At 37.2% G+C, this 19,580-nt stretch overlaps 2 protein-coding genes across 3 annotated transcripts; one reads left to right on the top strand and one right to left on the bottom strand.

The window, feature by feature from the left end:
• The first annotated feature begins 138 nt into the window (after nt 1-138).
• Nucleotides 139-3,838, top strand: LOC132198531 (palmitoyltransferase Hip14). Of its 2 annotated transcripts, none has more exons than XM_059622572.1 (11): nt 139-413; nt 704-824; nt 880-1,032; nt 1,137-1,336; nt 1,391-1,600; nt 1,658-1,820; nt 1,886-2,017; nt 2,071-2,433; nt 2,715-3,006; nt 3,245-3,351; nt 3,555-3,838. In XM_059622572.1, the coding sequence occupies exons 2-11, from the start codon at nt 777-779 to the stop codon at nt 3,792-3,794; spliced, it is 1,908 nt and encodes a 635-aa protein (XP_059478555.1). In that variant the 5' UTR covers nt 139-413; nt 704-776; the 3' UTR covers nt 3,795-3,838. The 2 variants fall into 2 exon arrangements, with proteins under 2 accessions (XP_059478555.1, XP_059478553.1); XM_059622570.1 differs by having other exon boundaries at nt 1,655-1,820.
• A 787-nt stretch (nt 3,839-4,625) lies between these two features.
• On the bottom strand, nt 4,626-19,580 carry LOC132198532 (zinc finger protein AEBP2-like). The gene is made up of 8 exons (XM_059622573.1): nt 19,506-19,580; nt 15,843-15,934; nt 11,136-11,225; nt 8,158-8,451; nt 6,321-6,515; nt 5,883-6,071; nt 4,963-5,193; nt 4,626-4,900 (listed from the first exon to the last, which is right to left on the bottom strand). The coding sequence occupies exons 2-8, from the start codon at nt 15,927-15,929 to the stop codon at nt 4,835-4,837; spliced, it is 1,152 nt and encodes a 383-aa protein (XP_059478556.1). The 5' UTR covers nt 15,930-15,934; nt 19,506-19,580; the 3' UTR covers nt 4,626-4,834.

The raw sequence follows: 19,580 nt of genomic DNA, 5'->3' as shown, positions 1-19,580 counted from the left end.
TACCATTTAGTGTCGAAGACAATAATGAAAGAAATTTTTAACACGCACTGCAAAATTGTGCTCTTCTCGCGCCAAAAGCCATCAAAATTCTGACCCGCCCCCTCCTCGGACTCTACCACGCCCTTTTCGCCCCCTCCCTTGAGTAGCTTTACTTCTTGCGGCTAAAATTGCGATTCGCGAAAACAAAAATTAAAAAACGAGTGCTCCGATGGACGATGAGCGATAAAAGGTTCTCGACTGTGAATCAGAGATAACTCCAACTTATCCATAATCAAAGTAAACAGGCAGAAAACCCAGTGAAGTTTCTTACGTATTTGGTCGGAGCGGGCTCGGTGGTCGAATCAAGCAGAAAACACAAATTGTTTTTGTTGAGAGGTAGCAAGAAATTATGGAACTCGGCCCGTCTTCATAAGGTATTATTAATTATTTTAATGATTTTCAATGCTACTATTTAACGAAAATTCACATCATAAATCACAAAAACGGCATAATTAAAAATGGATAATTGTACATAAGTTCCTAATTTTTGAGACAAGGAAAAAACTTAGGTCGAATTGTTATTATTGAATTGATTTGAGTTTAGCATCATATTTTTTTTGTACCACTCGCTCTCAGTTATTGTTAGAGTCGCAAAATTTTTAAAAATCCAATTCATTTTTTCCTCGTGAGCAAAATGGCTATATTTTTTCAATTAACTTTACAGCTCGATAATGAAGCGAGGTGAGCACCGACTGTCGAAAAAACTGCAAATCTGAGAGTGAACGTTCTCCTCAGTCATGTCTTCTGACGACTCGTCCTGCAACCCAGTGCAGCTCATGGCCCAGGTATGACAAAAGTCGGGAATCGAGTATTGACTTTTAACCTCTGTCCAAATTTAAGGATGCTTGCAAACCAGGGGCGTCTGCAAAGCGGGCCAAACGGGAACAGGAATTGGCCAAAAGCACCATTTTTAACGAACCTTCCGGCTCATCAGGAGGCGGCGGAGAAGGTGCTCAGGATTACGGAGGATACGACATAGTAAAAGCCACACAGGTATAAACAAAAAATAATTTTGACCTTGATCATCCTTGTGACAGATTCGAGTTGCCTCGGTTAAATTATACTTTTTTATTTTAAAATGTTCTTTATTTTCATAGTATGGTGCCATTGAGCGGTGCAAGGAGTTGATAGAAGCCGGGCTTGACGTGAATGCGCCCGACGCAGAGACGGTGACGCTTCTGCACTGGGCTGCCATCAACAATCGTCGAGAACTGATCAAGTATTATGTTGGAATCGGTGCTGTTGTTGACGCTGTTGGAGGCGAACTCCAATCCACACCCCTTCACTGGGCAACGAGGTAAGCAAAAAAGTATTTTTTTTTCTCAATGAGTTCATTTTTATGTTTCCTCAGACAGGGCCATTTGGGCTCGATGGTGCTTCTGATGCAGTACGGTGCAGATCCGACCATCCGAGACGGCGAAGGTTGCTCCTGCATCCACTTGGCCGCTCAGTTCGGATTCACAGCAATTGTTGCATATCTGGTGGCCAAAGGCATCAACGTCAACATGCAGGACAAGACTGGCATGACGCCTCTGATGTGGAGCGTCTGCAAAAACCAAAAGTAAAATTGTTTTTTATTTGAATTATTAAATTTTTGACTGATTTTTTTTTGTAGCAGTCTTGATCCGACTCGGTTGCTGTTGACATTTGGTGCTTCAACTTCTGCGCAGGAGAAGCTTTTTGGAAATACAGCTTTGCACTGTGCGGTCATGGCCAAGAACGGCACTGCCATCGGGGTTCTTATCGAACACGGAGCCAGTCTAGAGATTCCAAATAATCAGGTACATTTCATTAAGATTTTCATCCTATAAATGGTAAATTAAAATTTTAATAATTATTTAAACAGGGACTTACACCATACAGTCTGCTTGTGATAAATAAGTCGTCCAGTTGGATGAATCCGAAGGTTCTTGAGAAAATTCATGAGATGTCTGGAGTTCCTCGTCGCAACCCTTGCCGCAAAGTCATTAAAGATAAGGTTGGATATTATTTTGTCTTTTGTATATTTTAAAACTCATTCTTGGTAATCAGAGATTACGATACTGGTGCATGATGGGCGCGCCCTTCCTGGCCTTCTACGCAGTCGGCGTCATCCTCGACTTGGAGCTTCAGGCGTTGGCCAAGCTTGGCATCCTGGTAGTCACGTTCATCGCTTTCCACTTCATCTCGGGGCTCTTGTTTGACGACCGCCTCTCCAACATCCTGCCCATGGCCATCTACTTGGCCACCAAGCTGTGGATGTACCTCATCTGGCTGCTCTGGATTGCTCCGGTCATCTCGCCCATCACTTCGCTCGCCTTCCTTGCAGGTTCTGGCGTGCTCTGGTTTGCATATCTGAGGACATGGCGCGGAGACCCAGGCCTCGTCTCCAGTTCCATGGAGCAGAAGTTCAGGGTCAGTTTCTTGAATATATTCTATTAAAAATTAAAAGTTATAATATGCAAATAAGTTGTTTGAAAAGTATTCATTTAATTTGGTTTAAGTTAAAAGTGATCAAAAAAATAATAATAATTTGTTTTTTAATATTCTATAACATTTAAATTCATTTTTACTTTAAGTAAATAAAAGTTTTTCAATGGTTAATTTTTGTGAAAAAATTTTGTAAATAATTGATTTAAAAATATTATATATTTTTTATAATTATTTTAATTCAAATACAAATTATTTGATTTTAGGTGATCATTGAACTTGCGGAGCGAGATGGTTTCGAGCCTCAGTGGTTCTGCAGTTCGTGCCTGGTGCGGCGACCCATTCGCTCAAAGCACTGCTCGGTGTGCAACAGATGCGTGGCCAAGTTCGACCACCACTGTCCATGGGTCAATAACTGCATCGGAGCGCGCAACCACCGCCACTTCATGCTCTTCCTCGTCATGTTGCTTGTCATGTGCATTTTCATGTTCTACGGCTGCGTTGCCTTCTGGCAGGTGCGATGCCCCAATGCTCTCTCTGCCCACGGATTCTTAGCAGGTAAATAATTATAATTAAAAAAAATGTGAAACATTGATAATTTAAAATTCAAAATTTTTCAAAATTATTTATACCAAAAATAGAAACTAAATTTTTATTAAAAAATAGGATAATATAAAAATTTACTATTAATAAAGAAAAAATTAAATGAATTTTTTTTTAAAATTTTACATTTTCCATAATAATTTTTATAAATAATTAACTTATATTATTATTTATTAATTAATCCTTTTCTCAGGTCTGATGGGAGTTCTTAGCTGTGACACATGGGTGGCCTGGATTGCCCTGCATGCGGCTTTTCATTCCGTCTGGGTTGCGATTCTTACCTGCTGCCAGGCCTACCAAGTAAGCAAACCAAAATTAAATTAAAAATTATGCCTCAAAATAATTTATATCTAATTTTTTTTTTTTAATATTTTCATTTTCCTGTACTAAAGTTCAATTTTTTTTTTTAAAGTCTCAAACTTATTTCATCCATTTTAAGCAAAATTTAATTAGAAACTTTATTTTATTTTCATATTGATGGTGATTTTAACAATTAATTCTAGATCGTGTTCCTTGCAATGACAACTAACGAACGGATCAACGCAGGTCGCTACAAGCACTTTAGTGGCCAGAAAAGTCCCTTCCACAAGGGCCTAGTCCAAAACTTTGTCGATTTTGTCGAATGCCGCTGCCTTGGTTTCTGTCGGCCCAACCAGACGAACTGGATGGAGCAATTCGAGTTTGAGGCGCGGCCTGACGAAGCACCTCTGCTTGACGCAAAGGAGAATTACCAGTACATCTGATTGTGCAATTAAGTTTAAAGTAAATTTGTTTTTATTTTACTTTATTTTTAACTTTACTTTGGTGCCAGTTTTGTTTTACCTGGAATTGCTGACTGAACAAAGAAACGTCAAAAATTAATTATCAGGGCACAAAGATTTTCATTGAGCTTCGATTGATATTTAAATTAGCTCCGCTTCTTTATCAGAGTTCTAGAGATGCATATTTTATACTTATGTCGTCACTTAACTTGAGGAGAGCCGAGAATTTAAACAAGTCGAGTTTTCCGCACACGAATTTATTTTTTTATTCAGTAGACAAAACATGTGTTAAGGTTGCTTATATTCATACCAATTATTGCGACTTGAGCGGCTGTCTTGAACTTATTCTAATTGAAGGTAATCAAAACATCTGCGCTAGTTTCAAACAAGAAATATTGTAAAATCTTTAGAGAAGAAAGTGTGGGCACTCGAGAAGGTCTCAGGCACATCTTTCTTATTAAAAACTCTCGGTGTTAAACAAATTGTGCTAAAAATAAGTTGAAAAAATACTCCATCTTGGGTAAAGTAGGGAAGTAGATACAATAATTTACGAGGATTAAATTACAAACATGACATTACACATAAATCAGATGCACCTTAACATGAATATTATAATATAATACGACAAAATACATATTTAAAACGTTCCATCTCATGTGTGTCTAGTTAACACGAGTTACAAATATCACATTCCACGCTGCGGGTGGTTAGTGTGCCAGGGGTGCTTTCTTTAAAAGACCTGTCGCAGAGATTGACCCTTTCTGAGTAAAAAAGGGTCTCCTGCAAGAGGCCTTTTGAAAGGCGGAGAGAGGAAAAAATTGGAACTTCCCCAGCATTGGCAGAAGTTTTTGAAAAAAAAAATGAGCGCTTATTTACAAATTCCGTCATGTGTGTGTTGATTACAACTGATTATTTATTAAACCGAAAAGGCAAAATCGATCGAATTTCGTTTCTCTTCTTTCGAGACTGATCCCTCGTAGGTCCGATGTACGTAGGCGGCCAAGTGACAAATATAAATTAAATTAGATGATGGAGGTGATGAGACGCGCCTTGAAGTTGACTATCCTCTCGCTGGTTTGAGCCAAACGCTGCAAATTAAATCAAAAGTCAAATTTCTTTTTTTCTTCTAAAATTTGGTGTTTGAACTTACAAGGATGAGGTCCTGGATGAGATTGGAAACGCCACGGTTGGCAATGACGAAGAGGCGAGTGATGGGTCCGGGGATTCCAGACGTGTATCCGTCCTCCTTGGCGTCAACTTCGGGCGCCTCGGCGTGCGCTGCGGCAACGCCACTGTTGTAATAGGAAGGCGCGGACGGCGCCGAGGGTCCAGTTGTTGCGTGGTCGTTCGCATCTTCCGTCGCGCCAGAACCGGCAATGAGCTGGGGAATTTCACAAAGATTATTAAATTTTCTAAAAATTTTCAAAAAATTTTGCGAAATGAGAAGATTTTTCAGTACGAGAGAAAGAAATGGAAGGCAAGATTGATTGCTAGAGAGTGGTGAAATTAAATTACTGTACATCAAATCGTGCAAAAGAAAATGGCAACTAAATTATATAGAGTTGTTATTTTATTCACAAATTTTTTTCAGAGTAATTTTTTTTTTTTTTGCAACTCCCTTAAACCAAGATTAATAGAACTTACTAAATATTGGTCAAATACTTCAAATTTGTTCTGTATAAATACAAAATGCATGCAAATATACATTGTCAACAATATGAAAGTGTTTTTCAAGACATATTTTTTAATAATAAGTTTTTAGTTGCCAGAAATAGTGGAAAACAAATTTCAAGAAAAATTTAATTTTAATAAAATCTACCAGTACGTGTGTTTAGTCAAAAAAATATGATAAATTGCTTTGTTCGGCAGCAGCTGCTGGTCTACGAAGGTTGTGCGAATACTCTAGCTCTGAAGATCTACAAACAAACGCCTGCTTGACGGAGAACTTGGAGCAAGTGCTGGGAAATTCATGCAAATTCGATTTGCATAATTTTAGTTTACTCTTTTCCGAAATCAATTAAAGTGGCACGAATTTCCCATCACTGCCGAGCAAAAGTTTGTCGTTGTTACCGAAGCCTTTCCGCTCAAGCCGACTCCGAGGCCCAGTGAGATGCCCGAGGCGGCCGCCTGAGGTTCCTCGTCCTGCTCTGCCTTTCGCAGCCAAGGACTGTACTTGATTTCGGTGGCGGCGCCTTCGTCAGTTCCTGCTACTAGTCTGTAAATGCCACCGGCCGCCCTGGCCGTGCGCGACGCCGTGTTCTGCGTGCGCACCAATTGCCATTTATTTTACAATTTTTTTTCCAACGCAATTTTTTTTCGGTCTCGATCCGCCAAAACAAAAACATGCAAACCAAAAAAGCTGCTTCGATGTTTTTGCGTTATCGTGAATGAAATAAAATGAGTTTATTATTAATGAAAAGGGAGAAAAATGTCGAGTTAATTATGAAGGAAAATAGGTCGATTTGTACAGGGGGCCCCGCACAGCAGTTTGCGAACGCGCAACCATACCCTGATCAGGTCGAAGAGGAAGTTGCCGCTTCCGCCGCCGCTGCCCTGGCCTCCTTCCTCAGACTGGCGCCCGAAACCGAAGAGGAACCGCTTGTCGCGTCCTTCCTGGTCATCGGCGGCCGCTTCTTGGTCGGCTTCCTTGGCCTCAGGTTTGGTCTCCTCAGCAGCACGCGCCACTCGAGATTTCACTTCCTCCTGTTGAGACGAACGCAAAAATATAATTAATCGAAATAATTTACAAATGAAAATTCTCAATCGTCATTTTGACATCTCAATATATGTCTTTTTTAAATAAAAATATTAATATTTTTTGTTATTTCAAAATAATTTATTAAAGTTTAAATCTTTAATGACTTATTTTAGAACATGAAACATTGGAAGTTTTTTATTACAAAATGACGATAAAAAGAACGGAACGGATTAACAAGTGATTAATGAGTGGGAAAAAAACATTGAATTAGCCAGGCAGACAGGAAACAGAAGAAGTCGGATTTGGAAGAGAAATTTGTCAGGCCAAGACGGTGAGATCTTTCAGGTGGAAACAACTTTTACTCCCTCAGCTTTCCTAGCAAACCTGTGCTGTGGATTTTTTTTACGATGCGGTCATTTCAGCAATGATCCCCGGCGATCGCATGCGATCTCTTAATTTTAATTGAAATTTCCAATTTAAAAGCATAATATACGTTTTTGAGGGAAAATAGGTTCACGCGTGGTGAAGATTTGCGTGTATGAGATTGTAATTATTATTTGTTTAGGGTTTCATAGCAAAAGGTAGAGAGACTAACACCATATTATACACAGACGCTGTAATATTATGAGGAAGAAAGAAAGTGCCTAAAAAAATAGATAAAAATAAATAACACAAAAAATATAAGAGTTGACGCGTCAATGGCACTACTTTCTGTTTGCGTTACCTCACACTCGCATCAGCAGAACATGCTTAATCATCTTTTGATGCCATAGAGGTATATTTGTATTCGCGCGTTAATTTGCACAGCACGCGAGAAGTGACAAAGGCAACAGAACTGTTGCACAATAAATAGCGCGCCGCGGCCGAAACGTGCGAACTGGCAAATTAATACTGAATCTCAATTAACACATGCAAGAAGCATCTTAAATGCTAAATATAGCAAGGTCCTATCATGGACAGACGAAGCTAAACAAGCAAAATAACTTTCATTTTTGACGCCCAAGGGGAAAAATAATTTTTAATATATATTTGTAATAAAACTACTCTATTCTCTACACTATAAATGTTAATATTTGAATTTATTTATCATTATGGGTGATCAAAATAGCATGAAAATGGTTTATAAAATTTAATTTAAAAATGGGATTTTACGTTTGCGTTTAATTTAATTAATAAACAAAGTTTTATAATTGATTTATTAAATAAATTAAACGTTTAATGCAAAATCCTTTTTTAAAATTAAATTTTATAAATTATTTATGCTATTTTGATTAATTAATTAATTAAAATTCTAAAAAAAATAAATTATCCTTAAAAAGTGTATTTTTGCTGGATTTTTGTTTTTGAAGGTTACTGTATTATTTATTAGTGTTAACTTCAACAGCAATTAAATATGGACCTTTCCTAGAAGCGCAATCTGAATTAATGGCACAAGAAACATAATCATTAGAAAAACAAACAACAAACGTATCTGCCAACTTTTTCGCAGACCAAAGGTGTGTGTACTTGGTTAATTTTGTTTGTTAATCACACGCGAGAAAGACAAAAAAAAAACGGTATTGTGGTAATTAATTAGTCAGTCCCTCCACCTCAAGCGTGTCAGCAACAGAAGCTTCGCATTCCAGACAGCATTGCAGGATTACAGACCGGGGCGTGGGTGAGTTTCGCCTCGGGCTCGGACGCAGAGGGCAGCGCGTTGTCCTCTTCCTTGTCCTCTTCCTCGTCCTCCTCGTCTTCGTCGTCCAGACCGGGCGGGTACGTGGGCAGGGTGATGCTAATGCGGCGGCCGTTGGTGCCGCCCGACGACGACGACGCGCCCGTCCCTTCGGAGGCCGCGTCGCCGCCGCCGCCGCCTCCACCACCGCCGCCGCCGCCCAGCACCAGGCGCCCGATCAGCCGGAACAGGAAGCGTGTGATAGTCTGAATCTTCCGGTCTAAGATCTGCACGCGTGCCATTTGTATCACTTTGTCTCAATCAATCATGGGTGAATGTTTCACACCCGCGCAGTTCTCAGTCACAGTCCGCGTCCTGCATTTGTTAAGTTCCTAACTTACTAACCCGAGAGTTTCTCATTATTTTTTAATCGAAATTAATCAATCCTTGAAAATAAACGAAATAAGAAAGAAAACAATCCAAGCCCTCAAATGTAAAATTCAAACAAGTCTTGACTACCAAATGAAGGTTTGAAAGTTCTTATTCCTCATTATCAGATGAGTCAATATTAAGCGTTCAATTTTTTAAATATATATGCAACCAGCTGGACATACTTGCCAAGAATTTGCATACTTCAAAAAAAAAGAAAACACAAATTCTTCACATTTGTGTCTTGCAGGTTGCATTTTGAATTACAAAACAACCTAGATTGAGTGAATTTCAAAACTTATTAATTGTAGGTAGTTGAAACCTGTTCGAATTAATTTCAGAACGGTTCTTTTACTTTGTTAGTGTTGTAAAAGAATTTAGTTAAAAAAATCCCTCTTCTCTCTGGAGCTCACAATCAGTAATGTTATTCTAGTAATTGAAAATTTAACCACAGCTGTAAAGTGCCATTCACATTTTGTTCACGCCCTGCTTAAACGTTTAATATCCGAGGTGAATTGCAGTGGCATTGTCAACAAATCTCCGTCAGTACGAACAATTCCGCTTTCGTGCCCACGAGCGGCGCAAACACTCGGTTTTCCCATTCAGGATTTCAGGGCAAAAAATCTCGGCGTGCAAGTCAGTGCAAGCAAACGGCGAGTGTGGCAAATGAGTCGAAAACATATATAAAAGTCGCGCGTAATCAAGCGCGGCGATAATAAAAAGTGCGAGGCCGCGCCGAAGGATTGGCGTCGCCCCGCCGTGCTAACTTTTATCCCTACGCACATTTTTAGAAGGCGGTGCATATAATTTGGTCGTCGCGACCGGACCGTCCATTAAATTTTCACCGCCTAATTCGAAATCCTTTCACCGTTGATAAAAAAAAAACACCGATCCCTTTTTTGCAGACAAGCTGCACTCCAATAAGAATGGTTGCACTTTTTTGTGCTGCACTTTTGCGATTTGAGGTTCTCGTGCAAAACTTTCACCGGCTGCTGCGCAAGCGAGGCCGCGCTAGATACTGCACTCGCGCCAGAACAAATTTCGTCATTGTGTGTGGTAGTTGCTGCTGCTGCTCGCGTTCAAATCACCGCAACCAATGATAGGAGCTCTCAAAGACTGCAAATTGCCAATTGATGCGTGAAAAATGTCAATTTACCGACTGAATACCAATAAAAAATTGCACACAAAGAGTGAGAGCTGGCTTTAAATCAAATGTAAAAGAGAATTTCATTGCTACGGGTTAACAAAACAACAATTGGTCATTTGCAGATATAATTGCAACAGAAAGAAATTAAATGAGGCGAATTTCCAGTTTCTATTAGGCGCATAGCAAGACTTAAAAGACGCAACAAAATAATTCCCCCGAACATGAAAAAATGAATTTGTATATATAAATAATTTAATTATACTATTGCTCTATTAATTTATTTATCAATTTATCTTTAAATTAGAAATTAAAATAATATGGCGTAGTTTAAATTTAAAACTTAGAAATGTTTACAAATTTTTTGACAGTTCTGCTGGAAACGTTGCAGTCACATTGTTATTCACGTGTTAAATAATTTAATTTTTATTTTATTAAAACTAATATAATCAAAGTTTTTCATAAATGATGACATTAAATTAAATTTAATCATTTGAAAGTTAATTTATTAAACAAAAAAATTGTGACAAGGAAAAAATAGCTTTAATATGCTTATATTGTTACAAAGAATTTATTTTTAAGAGGAGCACCTCGAGCAGCAAAGAGATTAACGAAGGCCGCCCAGCATCTCGATCTCATTGACTCTAGCAAGTGGACGAGTTAAGCAGCCACTTTCACGCAGATGCCAAAGACGACCTTGTCGCCGGCCCTCGTGTAAACACTGTAGCGTATAAATAACTAACCACAAAGTTATATCACCTTTTCATCCTCCTCCAAGAGAGTCTGTCCCGCTTTTCAGACGCTAATCATTATGCAAATCTATGCTGTAGGCAAGCTTTTGGGGAAAAATTCGCACGTGTTAAACCTAAATTTTGCAATGATTTGAGCTTACAAAAAACGTGGTGTAAAAATGTGCAATACACGGTTGCCCATATTAAATGAGAAACTCTTCAACGCTTCCGTTGGTTTCGTGACGATAATTCTTGACATAATAAAAGCACTCCGGAACTGCTGAACGCGTGCGCGGGCTAATTATATCGTGTTTTAATTTATCCTTTCTCTGACGCTAGAAATTTAAATGCTTTCCTCACTTTAAAATGTAAATAAAGAATAGATACAAAAAAATAATGGGTCGGAAATGAAAAATATATACAGATGCGAAATTGAAATGTAGAAATGATTTAATGAAAATTGAAACTAAATTTATATGAAAATTAAAGTTTGGTCTAGAGATTGAGGAGTTTTGCTTGTATTTTACAAAAGGTTCAATGTCTAAGAAAAGAGAAATTATTGGTAAAATGGAGAAGTCCTGCAGCCGAGAAAATTTACAAATTGATGGCAGAAATTTTTGATCAGTCTGTGTGTTTGGCTAGTCAGTTTGAAAGTCGCAAAACGTACCTCTGTCAACGATGGAAAGTAACTCCTGAGGAAGCCAATGGTCCGCTTCGGCCGCGCTGCTTCAGCCGTCGTCGTCGCCGCCGCTGCATCCTGCAAAGAGCGTCATGAGGAACCTCTAAATCCGCTAGAAACCATCAGCAACGCGCAATCAGCCGAGTAAAAGGCAAAAGTCAGAAGCAACGCATTCACACTCGCGTTAAGTAAAAAAGTGCAGAGTAAAAAAGCGGCTCAAAACTACTGGTGAGTGCAAGTATGAGGTGGTAAATAATGACATGGTAAGTTTCGTGCCGAGAGACAAAGGAAGATCAAAAGGCTCTTCATTTGCCTCTCTTAAAAGAGATGGTTTGCTCTGATCTTCGACTCGCATGCATAGCTTTCTCTTGAGAACGATCCCTTTATTTATTTAAATTTTTTTTGCTCTTCCGCGTGTTTTATATTTGTGTGTTGTGTCGGCAGATGTGAGGAGACGCGCATTATTTTAACCTTGTGCTCGGATAACTCGAGCTGATGGGAAAATTGGCGAAGCATTTCATTGTCTAGCTAAGTGAATAATTTTGAAGACCAATGTCGTGCGACTAATTTAAAAAGCGTAAAGTCACGCACAAAAATTTATGTGAAAAAAATGGAAAATATAATATAGTTTCCTCGCAATTTCTTTCTATTTCCACAGAAAACTTATTTTTTCCTCTTTTCACGTCTTTTAGTTTTGTATATATACAGTTTTTTTTTATTATTTCAAGTATGATGTATCTCTAAATGAGCAGAGATTATCTTGTTCTTTACTAATAAACTTAATTTGAAAGTAAAAAGTTCACAATACGAATTTATGAAGATAATTTCCCCTCTTTCATATCTAAACTCCTCTTTTTGAAATGGATTAAAGCGGCCTTCACTTCACGTAGAAGATGAACCCGCTCAACTTTTTTATCTTTGTGTTGCGCGAGACCATTACGCGCTGAAATCAAACAACTTTCCCTCTTTACTCGGTGAGCGATTCTCTTTAGCAAACTTGTTGAGCGAAAGATCTTCCTGTTCAAAAGTGCTCACACGTTATCTTAAATCATATTGCATCTCTGCTGCCCTACAACGTGTTTTAATTTATTCCATATTAACTGACCTCGTTTGCACATTTTGGAGAAACCCATGCAACTATTTCAGCTGGCAATTAATATTTGGCCAGAGAAAATTAAAAACAAGGTCTGAATTTATAATCTTTTTTGCAAACAGCAATGTATATGATTAAAAAATGGATCACACATTGCATCTATTTATAAATTATTCTATATTCATTACATAGGGTCAAACTGGGGTCAAAAATTATTTTTATTTTATAATTAATTCTCCAATTATCATCATCATCGTTAAACTTGAAATTGACTTTATAGTTAATCTCTTCACGAAACGAACTCTCTGAGCTCTAAAAAATTTCACTTTTATGCGCACGATTTCTGACTGGTCTTGAAGTCCGGGTCTATAGAAAAGAAAAGCCTCAGGTGTAGCAGTCAAAAATATAATATAAATGCAACCTGCACAACGCTGATGCTACAACAGTTTGCCTATATGTATAGTTTTTTTTATTGATCTCTGCGCAGTTTGCTTTATTTTAACCTGAATTTGTACTGGGCATAACAGACTTTGACGACTTCCCGGTGAAAATTTCGCGTTCTGCTGGTTTTTCGTGAATTAACAAAGTTGAAATTATCCTCACAAGCTCGTATTTTCAACGACAGAGATGATTTCGGAGCATCCAAAAGGTGCCAAATGTGCGGATCACGGTCTAGTCGCTTTGGTTTCGTTGCGCAAAATCTCTTTGTTTGTCGCTTTTGGCCACGAGGCCGCCGCGTTTATTCAATTGTTCTGAACACCTCTATGCGTTCGTTAATACGTTATGAGGCCACCGCACGACGAGAGCTGCGAGAAACCGCGAGTCGCGACGCACTCAAGGTATTTTTCACTCTCGCTTTTCAATCAAAGCTCGCAGTCGGCGAACGCCAGAAAAGTTCCAGAGCATCAAGGGAAAATATCGAGAAAACTGGGTCAGCATAAATGCGTGAGGAAAAACCGGTTGGTCGATCCGAGCAATACTCAAGCAAGACTCTTTTTAAATCTCGGTACGCCTATTAAATTATTGCGCAACCGGTCTAATGAGTCAATCCACGCCGAGCTGATTAATTATATAGCGAGTGGAAATTCCCGCGCAAACTTTGATCTTCCCGATTGCGAAAATCTTTGTCTATTTTTTCTCTAGGTTGAGATTAATAAAAAAAAAAACGCTGACGTCATTACTTTGAATTGAAAATAAGCCAGCAAGAGAAAAATTATTAATATTTTATGTTTTTTCACCGCGGCCGCAAATTTGAATCAATTGCTATCTCATGCGAGCTTGTTTGATCAGAGTAAAAAATAGTTTTCCGCGGCCGCGACCTTGTGCGATCTAGAAAATCTGTCAATTATGCAACGCCGCCGTCAACAGTTTATTTAAAAGCAATTTATTAATGGAGTGTCAGTTTGGAGATTTTCTTGGCCAAGGCCTCAGACGGGTTCTTCGAAATTCCGAGACGGGCCAAATCTTTGGCTTGATTTGTGTGTATTATTACAGCATTGGCGCTAACTTTTGACATGGCAAACGGGTCTCTTGAAATAGTTACGAGCGAGCAGAAACATTTTCTGCCTTCGGCAATGTCACCTAGCGAAGGCCGCACCGAGACAAAATCAACATTTAACTGCTTTTTTTTTCTTGCAATAATAACTGACGACAAGAATAATTTAATAAGTCTGCAGTTTATTATTGTAGTACTGAGAACAAGAGTTGTTCGTCATGCATTATACGCGGCTATAGAGTGTTTCAGAATCAGCGCGTTATTATAACATCTCATTCAATGCGAAACTATGACGCAAAGCGCTTGGGTTCAATTAATCTAGCGGTGGCCTAAAGCGTGGCAATGAAACGTTTTTCCAGGGTTGCTTGTTATATACTTCAAAAAGCTTTCAAGCCAAGTTTTCTTCGTTGAGGTTTATTATGAAATTTGCAATAAGAGGAAAAAAGGGGATAATTTTTGTGTAACTTAATCGGTTGTTTATAAAATTTAGATTTCTTTTTGCCTACTTTATTATTAAATAATGTGGCATGAGAATTTTTAGCAGTTTGTTTAAATCTTTATTACCTTTCCTCACGAATCTCTGAGAGAAACAGAATTATTGAAATTAACGGAACAACTGTAAAAATATAAAAGGATAAGATTGTATGAGATGGAAAGTTTTAATTATTATCCCTTGTGGGAAACTACAGCTGCGGCAGTTTTTCAATTTCTAAGCAATAATTTCTAAATCCAATTATACTATAAGAGAAACTAACTAAATTCAATACCATCAAAAAGCTAAAAATAAACTATTCAGCTTTCTTTACATTTATAGTTTCTTGGTAATTTTATTGCACTGAACTTTTGATTCCCTTCAGCTAGAGATATTGAATTAAATAAAAAAATTATATAATTAATAATGTAAATGATGACTTTATCAAGTGAAATGCCAACAGCAATTAGCACCTTTTATATTTCCAACAAAAGTAAAAGTTTTTACGCGAGCTTATGGACTTGGCTGGACGTCCATGGACCAAATCCGCCAACTGACGTCTTGTGGGTGCATTACTTATTAACCAAGAGAAGGGCGACTGAGCAGTTAAGAGTAAAATCTGAGGAGGCGAGTCTCGCCACGCCCGTATTCTATTTCTTCACATCACATTTGTCACATACTCTAGATTAATTAGCATGCGTAATAATAACAAATTAATAAAATTAAATTGCATTTGATTACAGCAATTTATTACAATTATTTATTAAAATGCTCTGATATAGATTAACAACCCTTTTGCAGAAACTTTAAACACAAGGAAAATCTAAATTTTTCCATACAAAATGCATTTTTTTTTTCAAATTTATAAATTTAATTTTTTAATATTAAACTTTCCAGCAGCTTTCGACGTTATTATTTTGCTATAAATAATAAATTCCATATCCTTGAAATCAAGTCTGTGTATAATAGAGACAGCTCTACACTCTTAATCAGAATTACATCGGTACGTTCGTTCAGCTAAAATAATATGCTATTCAGGTATAAGGAGCCCCGCCCTGGAGAAAAGTATGCGCCACTGGTCCAGGTAGTCACTTTATTGCGTGAGCAGGGGGAATTCCCAACGTGATCTTATCCTTTCAAGGTTCACGGAAATTGAACCAATTGTAATAAAATTTAAATTTATACAAAATGCATTTAAATTGTGGGCGCTTTTTTTAAAATTATATCTGCACACGAAATTCAGATCGCAAACTGACCTTTGCTTTTTTTAAAATAGCAATTTTCAAGGGACTAATTGAAAATTAAAATTATTGCTTAGGCGTGGTCCCTTATTCTCGCCATCAACCCTGATCGGCGACCGTTTTTTTCGCTCGAAACCTTGGACGGGTTGTTGCTGGTCAACCTTCGCGGCGGCGGCGGCGAAAAGAGGAGCAGTAAAAGTTGCGGCACAGAAAGAGAGACGCGCGCCGCCGTTATTAATTTCAAACCAATAAAATATTGGAAGAGCCGGGGGAGAAATGGATAAACGGGCCCTTGTAAAATCAATCGTCTGTACTTTATTGTCGAATTGGTCTGATGATGAAAGGGATAGAGAGGCGATGTGGGTTAGGAGGAATTATTGAAAAACTTGCTCACCAGTTTGTCTTCCACTGGCCGGGGGAGCCCGGCGGCCAAGGCGGCCACCGCCAGCAGGCAGGCTACGCTCAAGATCCAAGTCCTCATGGCAGCTGCAACACAAAAATATTCAACCCTGTCATTAAAATCTAATGATCATAAGGATATTTTTAATTGTGCTGGAGAAATGCCGGCGCTTTCTCTATGATTTCGAAATTCTACTCATTTACGTCACTCTGCCTATTGTCTGAATTTTAATTAGATTTGTATAGAAGATCTTTGAAATCTTCTATTTTTTATACGAATGAAAAGAGTATGGTGAAAAAAATGAGCTATGATAGATCTTTTCTCTGTATGTGGAAAATTAATTAATTTAATTGTCAAATTTGATTCACATTGTTAAAAATAATTTAATTCTAAACATAACTAAAGATTTGATCCACTTGAGCCTTAAAATTGTTTGTATTTTTCATTTCTCACCACTGAATGAAGTGCAACAAACCTTAAATCGTCTCACACAAAAATCGTTTCGTTTGAATATTATCTCGGATCTCTCTATCAAATAATCGACTAAAACGGTCAGATACAGATAATATTTTCAAGCAGGATGACATGCAGAAGTTACACAATTCTTAAGCAGCCCAAATGTTTATATATTGGATTGGTTTAGCTGAAATAAAAAAGCGAAAATGACGCAGGAGCGCTGCATCTTTGCAATTATGATGTTAATTAATTGGATGCTTAGATGTTTGTGCTTTCAGAGAGAGAGAGACTTATTTAATAGTCTATTTGCGGTTGCACTGTTTTAATGTATAAAACAATAGACAATGGTTACTACAAAGCAATCTGTGAGTCACTCCAGAGTCTGCATAAATTATTGTAAATTATAAATTATATTAAACTAAAATTTCTGCAATAATTCCTTAAATTTTAATTGAATATAATATTGTCGTTTCAGATTTTTAGTAAAAATATTAAATCATTTGTTTAATTATTTTGACACAAATATAAATATATATTTTATTGTTTTTAAAATTCAAATTTACACAATTTTATAAATTACATTAATATTTTTTACATTTTATATTAAATAATTATAAATATGAAAGAAAATATAAAATTATTAAAATAAAAAATATAATAAAAAGTTATTTATTTAAATTGCAGTAAACAAAATAATTGTTAAGTTTAAATAGAAAATATTAATTATATTATAATAAAATAGAGATAGAATAATTTATATTCTCCATTTATTTACTAGCATAAAAGTTGAGTGATAAATTCTCTTTGACTTATTTTTGCATCTATACATCAACATCAGCTTCGAAAAAACTGCCTAAAATTCTAGCAAGCCAATTCAATTTCCATTATTTGCCCATTATAAAAAAGTTTGTTATTCCTTTCCTGCAGAATGGCCTTGGTTGACATGCAACCTGACGCAGCAAAAGTTAGCATCCGAATGATTATTCTCTTTTTTTCCGCGTTTGCCGAGTATTGTCTTTGGCACTCTATTCAATTTGATCCCCACTTAGTGCTTCATTAAATATTATTTAACAAGAACTTAACAAAGCTATTGTGTTCGGATATTGGAGGAGTGAAAAGGAATTCAGCAAATAAATATTATGAAAAATAGGGAGATCAGTTTGCGAAGATTTTGCGTCACAGAAACGTTTTAAGAAGTTTGTAATCTCATTATTTACTTAATTCAAGAAGAATCTTTTTGTAGGCTATGAACTTAAAGTCACGAAATAATAAAAAAACGGAACAATCGGAAGTACAAAAAAATAGGGAAGCAGTAGAATGTCGACATTCTCCTGCTTTCCGCGAGAGCGAAGGGAAACTGCTGCAGAATTGTGAACTTTTGCTTCCTACTTCGCGCGTAATACTCACCGTGCAATTTCACACGCGGCCAAGCGCGTCATTTGGTTTACGCTTGCCATCAAATTACAATTTTTTTTTCTTTGTTGCAAAGAGAGTAATGAACATTAATAACGCGTGTTTGCTCTTGACGTAATCACCGTGATTAGCATAACTGAAAATTTATCAACGGCTTGGATTGGCCAAAAAAACGTTTGCATTTTAATTATGACCACAAAACCATCCACAATTGCGAACTGATTTTTTTTTAAATTAATTCGGACTGTTGCGTGACCACAATTCGAAAGTAAATAGAAAAGAAAAAAATTCGGGAAATGAAAACTGCAAGCAAAAAAGTTATACCACAGCTTATTAAAAAAAAATCAATTCTATGAAAACTGTAGATGTTTGTTGATGAATAAAATCAAAAAATAGATACATAAATAAATAGCTTAAAATTCAATTCAATTAGTTTATTTTCTCTAACAAAACAGGTCAAAAAAGAAGTTATTGAGAAAAATCACATTGAAGAGAGAATTGGCAGCCAGCTCTAGTAAAGAACTTACTAAAAACCCATAGATCTAATTTAGAAGCAAAAAAGTTTCCAAATGGAGCCGTAATGTGAAAAAATTATCAAAGAGTCACATGTATACTTTAAACTGCTGAACCGTTACAGAAATTAAATAAAAAATAAATAATAAACATTAAAAAATAAAAAATAAAAACAGGAGAATATTGGTTTAGTAAGTTGATTAGTTAATATGAAAACAAAAAACAAGCCAGTTTCTAATAGAGGAGAGCCGGATATCATGAGATTTAAATAAGGTGCGTCTCACCGGCGTCCTCGGAATAGAGGTCGATGCATGGCTATCTAACCTTTTCTCGATTCTTCCCTAAGTATTGAGTGTGGCTTTTGTATATCTTTGGATGCCACAACTCATCTTATTGTGAAATTGACCGATCCTTCTATCTCGTAATGAGGTAATAATTGAAAAACCAATACTTACATTTGAAAAAAAGTTCAAGCCGTGAGCAGAAACGATTTTTGTGTGCAATATTATATTTGCGAATTTTCGGTGTAAAATTTAGGTCAGTGAGCATTGATGATTCATTGTTTTCTAAGAGACCATACAGCTGTCCTATAAATTAAAACCTGTCTGTATGATTTAAGAACGGCCGCCGGCGTTTCACGTTTCACCGCACAAATGAATAAAATGTGTAAAGAAAGAGCATAAATATTGAAGCACAGAGATTCTGGGATTAAGAAAGCGGGGCGATTACGCGACTCGAAGGTTGACGCTCTTGAAGTGCATCGTAACTGACCCAGTCTAAGAGGCCGATCGGCCAGCAGCAGCTCAACAACAAAGCGTGCCACGGAAAATGAAAGTCTCTGCCGAGCTGCGATCGAGCTATAGGCACCTGTTGCTTTCGATTTCACTCGGCGAGCGTCTCCTTTGGACGGGACCATCTTTTTGTGCTTTGACCGTTTGCACTTTCATCTTCTGTTGGACCGAAAGACGGAAAATCCGCGCGTTATAAAAATTTGCTTTCACTATCGATGCCGGCGAGGAATGCTGCAGTAGTTGCAACGAGTATGTGGGGCAAACGTGTTTTTATCGTTAATTGTAAATAAATAATTGCTTCTCGCGGAGAATAGAAAAAAATGGTCTATGGACCAGTGCACACTTCAGTTTCCTTCTAATTTAAAAATCTTTAATAATCAAATTTAAAATAAAATATAATAAGGTTTCAATTTAAATTTATAAAAATAACCAAAGAAAGGTTTTTGACTCGGCTAGCGTGTTTAAGATGAAAACTTTTACTTACCGCGGCAAAGTGTCTTTCTCCGTGAAAGGACTGGCGTCAAGTGAAAATGAAGCGCGATGGTAACGCAGACTGAAG

This window comes from Neocloeon triangulifer, unplaced genomic scaffold, assembly GCF_031216515.1.
Source record: "Neocloeon triangulifer isolate White Clay Creek 2 clone unplaced genomic scaffold, ASM3121651v1 ptg000013l, whole genome shotgun sequence".
In the NCBI taxonomy this organism is placed as follows: domain Eukaryota; kingdom Metazoa; phylum Arthropoda; class Insecta; order Ephemeroptera; family Baetidae; genus Neocloeon; species Neocloeon triangulifer.
The sequence above is the reverse complement of the archived record's forward strand: the minus strand, read 5'-3'. Positions and strand labels throughout refer to the sequence as shown.